This window comes from Erpetoichthys calabaricus, chromosome 3 (assembly GCF_900747795.2).
Source record: "Erpetoichthys calabaricus chromosome 3, fErpCal1.3, whole genome shotgun sequence".
Lineage (NCBI taxonomy): Eukaryota > Metazoa > Chordata > Cladistia > Polypteriformes > Polypteridae > Erpetoichthys > Erpetoichthys calabaricus.
The window spans coordinates 286,500,935-286,514,204 of record NC_041396.2 but is presented as its reverse complement, the minus strand read 5'-3'; the positions used below and the strand labels follow the sequence as shown (position 1 = coordinate 286,514,204).

At 36.3% G+C, this 13,270-nt stretch overlaps 1 gene segment (V, D, J or C); it reads right to left on the bottom strand.

The window, feature by feature from the left end:
- Positions 1-4,828: 4,828 nt before the first annotated feature.
- On the bottom strand, positions 4,829-13,022 carry LOC127527128 (T-cell receptor beta-1 chain C region-like). The segment is given in 4 exon segments: positions 4,829-5,782; positions 7,942-7,959; positions 8,109-8,441; positions 12,848-13,022. Coding segments are annotated over 4 exon segments (669 nt in total).
- Between the last annotated feature and the right edge of the window lie 248 nt (positions 13,023-13,270).

Below are 13,270 nucleotides of genomic sequence, written 5' to 3'. Positions count from 1 at the left end.
TCCCCCACCTTGCACCCTCCACAATGCTGGAAAAAATATTGCTCAATTTCGAGGAAATAAACACTATTTCCGCAATATATAAAATCTTATTAGAGTCCCTACCTTTCAAAGATCCAAGAGGACATTGGGAAGAAGATCTCTTAATCAATATATCAGAAAAGGAGTGGAAGGTAGCAAAGCAGAGAATTCACTCGAGTTCTATATGCGCAAAGCATAGAATTATTCAACTAAAAATTATATATCGAGCCCATCTGTCTCGCTTAAAACTGTCCAAAATGTTTCCAGGGTAGGATCCAACCTGCGAGCGCTGCAACCAAGCTCCTGCCTCACTGGGTCACATGTTCTGGGCCTGCACCAAACTAACATCATTTAGGACAAAAATTTTTAAGTGCCTCTTAGACAGCCTTGGTATCACAATCCCTCCTAACCCATTAACAGCTGTGTTCGGTGTCCTTCCAGATGGACTGGAATTGGAGAAGGACAAGCAAACGGTGATTGCATTCACTACACTCTTGGCACGCAGACTTATTTTGTTAAATTGGAAGAATCCTAATTCTCCTCTTATAAGTCAGTGGGAAACCGATGTTTTATATTATTTGAAATTGGAAAAAATCTAATTTTCAGTTAGAGGATCTGTACAACATTTTTTCAAAACATGGCAGGATTTAATCAATATTATTTTAGAATAAGAGAAATAACTATTATCGCATTTAAATCCCTTCTCCATCTCTTATTTACATAGATATTTACTTCTCCCTTTCCTTTGCTTATTGTTGCCTTATTAAAAAGCCTAAAGCAATTCTCCTTTAGCTAAGCTCTCCTTCTCAGGGGTGGGGTTTGATTAGTCTTCAAATTTGTTAGGTTATAAATTGATCTGTTTGTATGGAATGATTACAATGAAAATTAATAAAATAAAAATATTAAAAATAAATCACTTAATTTATTTTCTACTGACAAGCTTCGAGTATTGTATATATTTCCAAATACATACATCCGCTAAACCTGCTTAAACAAATTTGGAAGCTATGGTATCTATCTATCTATCTATCTATCTATCTATCTATCTATCTATCTATCTATCTATCTATCTATCTATCTATCTATCTATCTATCTATCTATCTATCTATCTATCTATCTATCTATCTATCTATCTATCTATCTATCTATCTATCTATCTATCTATCTATCTATACATTTTCACAATCAAAGGAATCCTGACCAGTAGCTGGATAATCCCTCCAAATACCACTTTGCATTTGCTGAAGACTGGGTGTTGCTGAGGCTTCCTACCCATTTAAAGGAGAGGATGAGGAGAAAATCAGAAATGTAGGGCATCTGCTGCTACCACAAGAAGCTCTTTTAAGATGACCCCAGAACTTTTCTTGGGTTTCCAAGTGTTATTCAGAGATTGCTTGAACAGGAAACTCTGGGTGAGATATAAAGGCCACTCTATTCCACAGGTCCAGTTATTTTAGAATCATTAATCTAGAGTTCAGCATAAAATAATTTAAGGTTACCAAATAAATAAAGAAAGAAAGAATTAGTTTACAAATTGCCTCATGAACGTGTACACCAGTTTTCTTCAAAAGAATTCACATTTGCAGTCATTCTGTAGAATTTATATTCCAAATACACCTTTGCTTGTACAAGTCCATGAAATATTCTTATTATGTTATGTTGTTTATTTTGACTTCTGGATTTGTAAATGGCCAACATGGCCTATCCGATGAGGAAATTAACCAATCTGACGTTCATCTTAATTATTCTTATTTCCTTTAACACTATAAATAAATACACAATCAATAAATGGCAAGTTAAGAGCACTAAAAACAGAATTAAGAACATTTAATAAAGGCTGACATCTAGAAAGAAAGAAAGAAAGAAAGAAAGAAAGAAAGAAAGAAAGAAAGAAAGAAAGAAAGAAAGAAAGAAAGAAAGTGGATGTATTGTAGTAGACAAGTGGCTTAGTTGGTGGACTTTGTGCATGCACCTTGACATTCTTCCTGCTCTGTGCAGGCTAAGTGGGACAGCAGGTTTCCTTTTGTGCTTTCTTACTGTAATGATAATGTAGGTTACCCCTTTGATCATCCCTCCATAAGAATACAAATCTTTTTATGCACACATGTGTGTATTTGGTAAAGAAACACCTGCTTGACAGTTACCTTGGTGTCTTCCTCACCTGAAGAACAGAAGCACACATTTTACATTTATGGCTCCATTTTGTTTGTTTTTTTAACCTTTAAGATAACAGGAAGCTTTTTGCGGTTTTCATGACTTACTTATTTTGCAGCAATGCCAAATGAAGCTTTGGGTAAAGTGACAAGGAACAGAAAACCACAAGCTGCTCAGCTACGTACACTGCTGTGCTGCAAAGCGCTGCACATAAAAAGCTGCTCTAGTTTCCAAATATGACTGTAGACATACATCTGCAAAAGATACCAGTTTTGGCTTTGCTTGGGCGTCAACGATCTTTAGATTTCTTTAGTTTCATGTAAATAATCAAGTGAAAAACAGCAAACAAGAAAGCTCTCTGAAGTTCCATTATTTACAATATGTGCCCAAACATCTCAGTGCAAAACAGCGGAAAATATTATTTAGAAAACAGTAGTCATTTAAATTTTAGTATAATGAATGATAAGTGACAGCATCATTCTGGTGGAGCTCCCACGTTCACACCCATAGAGTTGCATGGGAGTTGTGTCAATGGGTTATTCTCCTGGGTTTCTTGTGGGCTATCATGGAGAGCTATGAGGGAGGAAGATTTCTTGCTTTAAGCAGGTTCAGTTTGATCAGGAAGTGTTTCGTGGATGTAATATGTTCCCAGTGGACATACTTCTGGGTCTAGCATAAAGGAAATGCTCTGCCTCACCCAGACATGTTGAAGTTGGGAGAGGAATAGAACAAAATTTTCCTGTGAGAAAGAAAGAAAGAAAGAAAGAAAGAAAGAAAGAAAGAAAGAAAGAAAGAAAGAAAGAAAGAAAGAAAGAAAGAAAGAAAGAAAGAAAGAAAGAAAGAAAGAAAGAAAGAAAGAAAGAAAGAAAGAAAGAAAGAAAATTGTTTATTTGATGAGTTATTATGAACTGGATTTGGGTCTGTGAGGTTGTTAGGATATTATACCATCTGAACATTTGAAAAATCGTGACAAGAACAGACCATTCATCACAAGTTCACCCATTATATTGACCCAGATTGTCAAGTCTAGATCTGAAGGTTCTCAAAGTCTTGCTGTCCACCACACTACTTGGTAATTTATTCCATGTGTCTATGTTTTTATTGCATGAAGAAAAGCTATCTAATATTTGTATGAAATCTGCCCTTAACAAATGTCCAACCATATCCCTGTGTTGTTGTTGCAAAATGTATTTTAAAGTGACAATTATGTACTGTTTCCCATCATAATTTTAAACACTTTAATCACGTCTCCTCTTAATCTTTGTTTGCTTAAACTGAAAACATTCAACTCCTTTAAATTCTCCTTATAGTTCACCTTGCACTCCCAGAATCTGTCTAATCACTTTCCTCAGAACTTTCTCTAGTGCTGGTGTGTCTTTTTTGTTATATGGAGACAAAACTGCACACAGTACTCCAGGTGAGGCCTCACTACTATGTTATTCAATTTAAGCATAACCTCCCTTGAATTATAATCCACACACCTTGATATATAACCTAACATTCCATTAACCTTCTTGATCACTTTTGTACACTGTGTTGATATAGATAGTGATGATTCCACTGTGACTCCTTGGTCCTCATTAGGTGTACTTTCAATTTTCAGACTTCCCTTTGTGTATTCAGTCTAGCATTTCTACTATCACATGTAATACTTTACATTTACTTACTTTAAATGTCACCTGCCACATATCTGTCCAAGTCTGTTTGCTATCCTAGTTTCTAGCTTGGTATCATCAGTGGTCCCAGCACTGATCCTTAAGGGGACATCACTTTTAACATCACTTGATACAGTTCATCACATCATTACTTACTTTATTTGAGCTACTTTTATTCTCACCTTCAGACCTTGCCCTGAATTCTCACTTCTTTTCGTTTAATTTTAGTTTACAGCGCTCAGATTTCCCAGGCAGTCTCCCATTTAACTACAGGACAAGCCTGATTATGTTTAGCTTTCAAGATTAGACAAACTTGGACACTTTCACACTAGTGTCTGGGGTTTAGGGATGCCCCTTACAGATCTGAGAAGCTCCCCACACAGGCCACAAATCATTAGAGACTTAAAATTACATTAATTAATTTATTTACATTTTTGTTCTCTCCATTAGTAATTCTTCCATTTCTAACATTTTTTGTGTTTTATTATTTGAAAGCACTTTGAGCTATATGTTTTCATGACAATATATGTTAACTTAAATCCCAAAAACAGAGCATGAAGCGCATTTCTTCCACATGCTCCATAATGTCTCATATGTGCCAACTGTCGAAACTTAATGAATTTGGCATTAGGAAGTCAAATGGGCCAAATTCTTACTGGGACAAAGGTGATTTATGCAGAGATATGAAGAGATTTTTGGGTGTTGGAAGTGAATAAGCAAATCCAATTAAGGGCTAATATGTTTAACAGTAAAGTCCTGCAGTAATTTTTCTTAATTTATGTATTTTATTACACCCTGTGATTATTCCTGTTTTGCATATTTTAAGCTTATCAAAGTACTATTTATGTACTGTATAATAAGTGTGGTTGTGTTTTTGTTTGGATCAAAGTGGCACATAGAAGTTTATATCTGTGTGTTCTGGTCATGCAGAATTAGTTAAGAAATACAAGAAACAATTGATGAACTTCATAAGCCATTTTAATACACTGAACATGACAATTCTTGACCAATTACAACAGAATAGTTAATAAATTTGCATACTTTACTAAAAATACAAACAACTTTCAATTTTGTTATGAAACAAGGAAATGAAAATAATACTTTTGGTAAATGCAAACTGAAATTTTATATTGAGAGTAAGAACACGATTATTTCAGGTTCATTCATAATTGGAAATCTTTTGAGTGCAGCTGCAAAAGAACACAAAGAAGGTCAATGAGACTCATTTCATTTCATCATTTTTCAATCTGCTTAGACCTGAACAGGATCAAAGGGGCTGCTGGAGCCTAGCCCATCTAGCATAGGGTGCAAGGCAGGAAGAAGTCCTGGACAGGGCACCAGTCCGTCGCTGGGCAAACACACACAAACACACATACCAGGACAATTTAGGATTGACAAACCACCTAAACTGCATTTCTTTGGACTGTGGGAGGAAACCAGAGCACCTGGAGGAAACCCATGTAGACATGAGGAGAACATGCAAACTATGCAGGGAGGACAAGGAACACAAATCCTGGTCTCCCTATTGCAAGGCAGCAGCACTACCTCTGCACCACCGTGCCACCCACAGGCTCATTAGGAAACGCAGAATTGTTTAGACGCAGTTTCTGTCGCAATTTGGTGCATTTCTGAAACTGTTAGTCATGTCTGACTATGTAATAACTCTCAAAAATTCAAAATACGAAAGAAAAATAGTGCTGGATGACTGAATATTTATTTACTTTATTTAAACAATGCTTTAGTATGCATTTGGCATGAACAAGCCATAGATTTAAGAATGATTACACATATCAGTTAGAACTTTATTAAGTTTAGTAAGTCTCCACACTCACAGGAATATTGCTTACCTTTGTTTTCCACAAAAAAATTGTAAGTAGGAATCCATACAGCACACTTTTTCCAATAAATATTAGATATGCAAATGTCACAGTTTTGCTGTTTTTCTTAACTAATTCTGAGAATAGAAAAAGGAAATAAAAAAGCAAACAATTATATGATAATTATAGGAACGGTTGTGTGAAAATAGTTAAATCAGACTTGTTAAGCAGTGTTGTGTATGTCTCAGTAAATACATAATCCTTAATTTTCTCAAACCAGATACTCCAATCCAGTGTCTTGGAAAGCTGAAGCCTATCTGAGCAGCACTGGAATTCAGAGTAGGCAACAGAACTGAACAGTATCAGTCCATTGCAAGTTTATTTTAACACAGGTGTTACATAAACAAAATGTTTTATTATAATAATAATAATAATTATCATTATTATTAACAATAATAATATTCAGTGCTCCCATTTGCATTGCATCTATTGGAATGTATTTTGTAATTCATGAAGTAATAAGAAATTAAGTAACTAGGGTGGAGTGATGGCACTGTGACAAAGGATTTGCGGTGGTGTCTGGAAGGTTGCCAGTTCAAATCCTGTTACTGCCAGAAGGGATCCTACTCCGTTGGGCCCTGGAGTAAGGCCCTTAACCTAAACGTTGCTCCAGGAATGCTGACCCTGTACTCTGACCCTCAAAGATCATGTGAAAAGACAAAGTGCAGGGTGGCCCATATTTATGTACTGTACTGTATATGACGTTTCACAGGCTGTAGTGTTTAAACTACTGTGCATGCACCTATCTGGATCATCCTCATTGATAGCATTAACCAAACGAGGATGATACGGCTTTACGTTCAGGTACTTCATTGTTTTCTGCAGCGTTGTGTGAGAAGTGTTCAGCACTTTTGACACACACCACTGTGATTCCAGTTTCTCAGGGGAACTTTGAAAGACATTCGCCACAAGAGCTGTGTTGGCATCAGTACACACACTCCTGGGCCTACATGCTTTACTGTGGGGTTACCTAAAAGACCAGGTGTATCAACATTGCATCCACAATGTGGTTTTGCTACATGCAGCTATCACAGAAGAATTTCAGAGGATACCGGTACAGATATGCCAAGCCGCCTGTGACATTGTTGCTCTTCGTCTTCAGGCATGTATCAATCTGGATGACGTACTGGTGGAGCACGCCATGGAGAACAGGGCATGAAAAAACATTTAAGGTTCTTGATGTTCATGCTCCATTTTCCAACCCGCTGAATCCGAACACAGGGTCACAGGGGTCTGCTGGAGCCAATCCCAGTCATCACAGGGCACAAGGCAGGAACCAATCCCGGGCAGGGCGCCAACCCACTGCAGGACACACACACCCACACACCAAGCACACACAAAGGCCAATTTAGAATCGCCAATCCACCTAACCTGCATGTCTTTGGATTGTGGGAGGAAACTGGAGAACCCGGAGGAAATCCACGCAGACACGGGGAGAACATGCAAACTCCACGCAGGGAGGACCCGGGAAGCGAACCCTACTACTACCGCTACCACTGCACCACTGTGCCGCCCATGTTCCATTATGTAACTTGATAATAATATTGGTAGTTTTCTGATAATAAAGCCATTACAATCATATACATAAATATGGGCCACCCTGTATATTAATAAAATGCATTGCATTTTTCATGCTAACAGATGGCACACCACAAACATTTAACACTTTAATGAATTCCATATAACATAGACATAGCAACTATACACAGACACTTGTCTTTTAATTAGGGTGGATTATTATTACAATGACACGCATATGGAGCCAATTTGGAATTGCTCCATGTCTGTGTTCAGGTATTGTAAGATACTGGGAACAAAGATGAAACTTGGACAAAATTTGGCCATGGAATTAAACTAAAGGATAGAAAGTCCATGTGGCAGATACGCTTCCCACTGAATCACCATGCTGCCCATGCCTTAATACAGCATCCCAGTAAATACAGGATTCATTAAAAACAAAAATCATTGCAGCTTTTTTGTAATGTTATTGAGACCAATAAAATTCTGTAAACTAATTATTTGCACTTGCTAAAATAGTCGAACATTTTAAAGTATAGTTATGCATATGAATTATATGTAATTTCTCCTTATACAAGAAATAAAACAGAAAATTAAATCTTCTAATATTGACTAAAACATGATGTAGACATCAAGTAGAACTAAGGCCTACATAAGTAAAACAGGCGCAGTAACTTTCAAAGATGTAGTGTACTGAATACAGTGAATAAATGCTTACCTGTCCTCTTGATGCAATCTGAAAAATTGTAAAAGGGAAAAAGAAGGAGTTATTATATTAAATCTCAATTTTGCTGAATTGTGTATTTAATTGTAAAGCTTTGTTTGTAGGCAGGATTTTTAAAAAAGACTCAGTGGTTTAAGATGTTATGCTTTTACTGGTCATACCTTGTGATCCATGTATAGATCTCCTGTAAGTCTCCGTTCCATTTTCCATGCCAAACGTCACGATGCAGGTAAACTTGTTATCAGGGTTGCACCAGACACTTTTGGGCACTCTTAATCGGCTGCTGACACTATATAACTTTGTGTGGCCATTCAGTACTGGGGTGTCAGTTTTAATTCTTGTCGGCTCGTTGAGTTGTGGCAAATCCCAGGTAATACTTATGTGGTCAGGATAAAAATCACTCGCTAGACAAATCAGTGTCACCCGATTCCTTTGGCAAAGTTCATCTTGTGATGGGGTGAGGATTTCCAGAGTCGGTTCAGTGACATTCTTCTCTAAAAAAAAAATGATTTTAGGTTCTACACCATCTTTAAGTGTTTATCATTCCCATTCATCTGCATCCCGCCTCAAGGAAAAACACAGTATTTTTAGAATTTTCTCATTTATCAAATAAAAAAATACATAATTGTACAAGCTGAGCATTTAATATCCATCCATCCATTTTCCAACCCGCTGAATCTGAACACAGGGTCACGGGGGTCTGCTGGAGCCAATCCCAGCCAACACAGGGCACAAGGCAGGAACCAATCCTGGGCAGGGTGCCAACCCACCGCAGGACACACACAAACACACCAAGCACACACTAGGGCCAATTTAGAATCGCCAATCCACCTAACCTGCATGTCTTTGGACTGTGGGAGGAAACTGGAGCGCTCGGAGGAAACCCACGCAGACACGGGGAGAACATGCAAACTCCACGCAGGGTGGACCCGGGAAGCAAACCCAGGTCCCCAGATCACCCAACTGCGAGGCAGCAGCGCTACCCACTGTGCCACCGTGCCGCCAGCATTTAATATACTTATGCATAAACATTTGTTTTCATTATCGGTCATTTTTTTTATTGTGGTGCAGTCATTTGTAATGAAGCAAATAGTAATAATATAAGATATGTGTGACTCTTTATATATATCTAGATGATGTACTTTAATAAATTATCATCATTTTAGAAATTTTTCCAACAACTAAGTAAATAGACATCCTTGGCCCCCCTATACAGCCCAGATAAATCAGTGCCACTTTAGATTAAGGGCTCTAATGGCTACCTAGACTTTTGAAATTACACACTTGCACACACACAGACACACACACACACTTGCTTGACCATCTCTTTATTGAATACTTATTTCTGACTGTTCATCAAATGTAAAATAAAAATGAACTATGGCAGGAATAATCCTCATCCTGGATGTTCATCACTTTGTAAAGAGAAAATGTTATATTTTACAGCTGAATTGTTCTTCACAACCACATAGTTATATGTTTATTATTTCAAAGTGCAATAATGTCTTATTTTGTAGATGTATTCTTTTTTTTTTTGGGAAAGTGGTGAAGACTGCAAAGGTTTCACGTTAAAATCCACGTTTAGTAATTTTTGCTTGTCATGCGGAGGAGAATTAAATTTTGTTGTTTCTTAATCAGACATGGGAGTAAGAATTTTGCTGTACCTTGATTATGAAGGCTAAACTCACATATTCCAATTTAGACATCCTTTGGTGGACAAACCTGTCCTGGCAACATTCGACTATTGTGTGCCAGACTGTAGCATAGGACGGATACGCTCACACCAGCCAGAATACCCCAGTAAGGACCAGGTAAGAAGTGGAAAAAAAACTGACAATTTTCTCTTTTATGTGCACTACATGTTGTAATCAGGCATAACCTGGGAACTTCGATGTGTTTGCCTTCTCCCGTGTCTTTCATTCGAGAAGGCAAACTACTGATTAGCAATTCAGTGCAGCCATTAAAATTGGAAGCCCTATAGTATGAGCTGTTGCTTCTAGCAGCAAGTCTTTCTTTCTTTCTTTCTTTCTTTCTTTCTTTCTTTCTTTCTTTCTTTCTTTCTTTCTTTCTTTCTTTCTTTCTTTCTTTCTTTCTTTCTTTCTTTCTTTCTTTCTTTCATAGACCCTACATTTTTTGTTTCCAGTATCCCCAAAGACATGAGTGTTAGATTAATTGGGGATACTGGCAATTTGTGCTTGAGTTAGCCCAGATGGACATTTCGTCCAGGTCGGGTTCCTTCCTGCCTGAAGCAAGTTTAAGAATATTTCAATAAGCAGCATTCTTACATGTCATTAAATTGCACTTCTAAATGCTATCGAAAGCTACCTAGACCCTCATCTCACTTTAAACTTCTATAGCTGTGTCTCTGTCAAACCTTTTACCACCTCTACTGCAATATGATAAGCACAAACATTTTTCAGATTACTAAACTTCCGTTTCAAAAAGTGGCTTATATCGAATAAATAAAGGTCATGTTTGTTTATTTATTTATTTTAATTACTTTAAATAAATAGCCCGTGAGAAGTACCAGAATGTGCTATTTAGATATTTTATACTGTCTCATGCCGCTAGTAATTTCTATACGGATTCGGATATCTGAACTCTCATTTTAAACTAACTGAGGAAAATGGTTCGAAAACAGACAAAAATATGTCCTGCAATAATAATAATAATAATAATAATAATAATAATAATAATAATAATAATAATAATAATAATAATAATAAGAAGAAGAAGAAGAAGAAGAAGAAGAAGAAGAAGAAGAAGAAGAAGAAGTTAATCAGTTTTGTTTTCTATGTTCAACTTTTCCTTCAGTTTTTACTTTTAGTTGTATGGTTCCACTTTGAATCTTTACTTGACAAACAACCATTTGATTTTGTAATGGGTTCTTTACATACTAGGTGTTTGGCCTTTAAAAATGTTCCAAACCAGTAAATAAAACAGACATCTTTTGTATTTACTACACTAAGAGAATAGAGACGAACAAGAAAACAAGACCATGCTTTACTGTATGCAGCAAGAGTCATTTCAAAGTCATGAACATAATAGTATTTTTAAAATCTGTTACCATGTCATGGCTTGCTATGGAAACTGTTGCGGGTCTAAAGTTAAATAAAGGTTCTTTCTGGAACGATAGAGGTGGTCACCATAGCATTGGTTTGAAGAACCACTTTGGCACCTTCAGTTTTAAGAATGCACTTATGGCTTTTCGATGCAGATGTACAGTGTTATTTAAGAAATATTTTTGTTATATTTTTCCATAGACAGTGCGAGTAATAGGCAGATCTAATTCCTAGATTTTAAACATGGAAATAAATTCCAGCAATGCTAAATAATAGTTGCACATGATCAACTATTATAGAGCACAAAATGTTGCCATTATAAAGACACTTCATCGAAAATGGAAAATCACAAAAATGACCCAGGAGGGGACGTTAACTAACAAAAGTTTAAAACCAATTTTTTTCTTTTCGTTTTTTAAATATACTAAAGACTTAAGAATCGTGCCGTTAACAATACCATTAAAATAGAAATGTTCAAATTGGTTAAATGTAAACACTCCAAATTGGAATACATTGGAAACTTTAGAATTGTTCAGTATATGAAGAAATTTCATTTAATAAATTGCTTACATAAACATATTCCTTACCTAGAACTGTTAGTCTGGTGCCACTTCCAAAATAACTTATATCGCTAGCAGCACAGCGAGCTTTAACTATAGGAAAACTCTCAACGCTTATTAACGTTTTGTAATTTCATTAGTGATTTCATTTTATTGCCTTGCTTATATACATTTATATTTTCTTTTTTATGTTTCTTTGCAAGAAAAAAAAATGCTATCCCTGGATAGTATCTACATAGAAGGGCATTGACAAGGGAGTTGTGGGGTGCACGGAGTAGAAAAGTCCACTGAGAAACGTTTATTTTAATTTTAACCGTGTACAACATGGGGAAACGATTTTCAAAGATGGCATTACCGATAAGTCTTTAATTTCTCACCTGTCAGGTTCCAAATCCAAAACACGTTACTTTTTTTTTTTTTTTTTTTTTTTTTTTTAGCCGAAGAGATATTTAGGATTTTAGAACATGGCCTAACCGATATGTCTTCCATTTCTATTTCTGACTTATCAGTCTGATTCCCTATCCGAATGTTTCTGATAAAACAATGGTAAGTGTGCCACAGTCACAAACCTGCATGTGAGTTAGATTACTCGAAAATGAATGAATTGAAAGAAAAAAGAGACAAACAAAAATAACAAAAAATAAACAAAAAGACGATGCTTCTTACCTAGTACAGTTAGCTTTGTTCCTTTACCAAAAATCAGGGGGGAAGCATTTGATCACAGTTGTGTAAGCCTTTTCTAAAACTGCACCTTCTCTGAATCTTTTAAGTAAACACTTATTTTGTCTTTCGCTTTCCCCATTGTGTTCAGAAATAAACATTTGCTTACCAAGGACAGTCACTTTAGTTCCTTTTCCAAAGTATGCTGGATTGTTACTCACAGCATTTAAAGTTAATTGAAAAATTCTCGCACATCATTTAACAGGGAGTCTGAAAAAGCTTCAAGTAGGAGAGGCAACAGACTTTACAGAATTTTCACAGGGTTGTCAACGTGCTGCCTTTGTTAATATGAGTTAAAATTCTTTCACGCGAAAAGTATAATTTATAATTTTGAGTCTAATTTTAACCACATGATGGAAAGATTTTAAAACTTGGCCTAATCGATATGTCTTTTATTTCTTCTTCAAACGTTAACTGAGCAAATTACGCGCAGCTGCATTACGTTTAACTGAATCCTTTGTAGAAATTAAACTGGCCGAAATAATATGAAATAAAATGAACAGTCCTCTTTATAATATTCGTTACCTCAAATAGTATGCAATATATGCGGAAACTTACCAAGAACGGTCAGCTTTGTGCCTTTTGCAAAGTAAGCAGGCTGGTTAGAGCACAGAGCTAACGAGCCGTACTGAAAGGTATAGCAGCCATCGGGGCTGCATGTATCATAAACGTGCCGAAGTGGATCTTCAGAGAGATGCCATAGGGAGCACTTTTTGGTTTCCAAAAGACCCATCCACATTAAAGTTCCAGAAAGAACTTTTTATTTATTTGGATTTGTTACATGCTCCTAAAACACCATGAATAGGTGGTGACAGATTTGTGAAATAATAGTGAGTCATGATTTTAGTCTAATACAGTTCAGCTAATAACATCTCTTTAAGGAGAAATACGTACTTTAGATGACCAGCAAGTACTGCAAAGGAAGATAAAGGTAATATAAGAGACCATACATTATAATGTCAGTAAAAGATTCAGATTTAC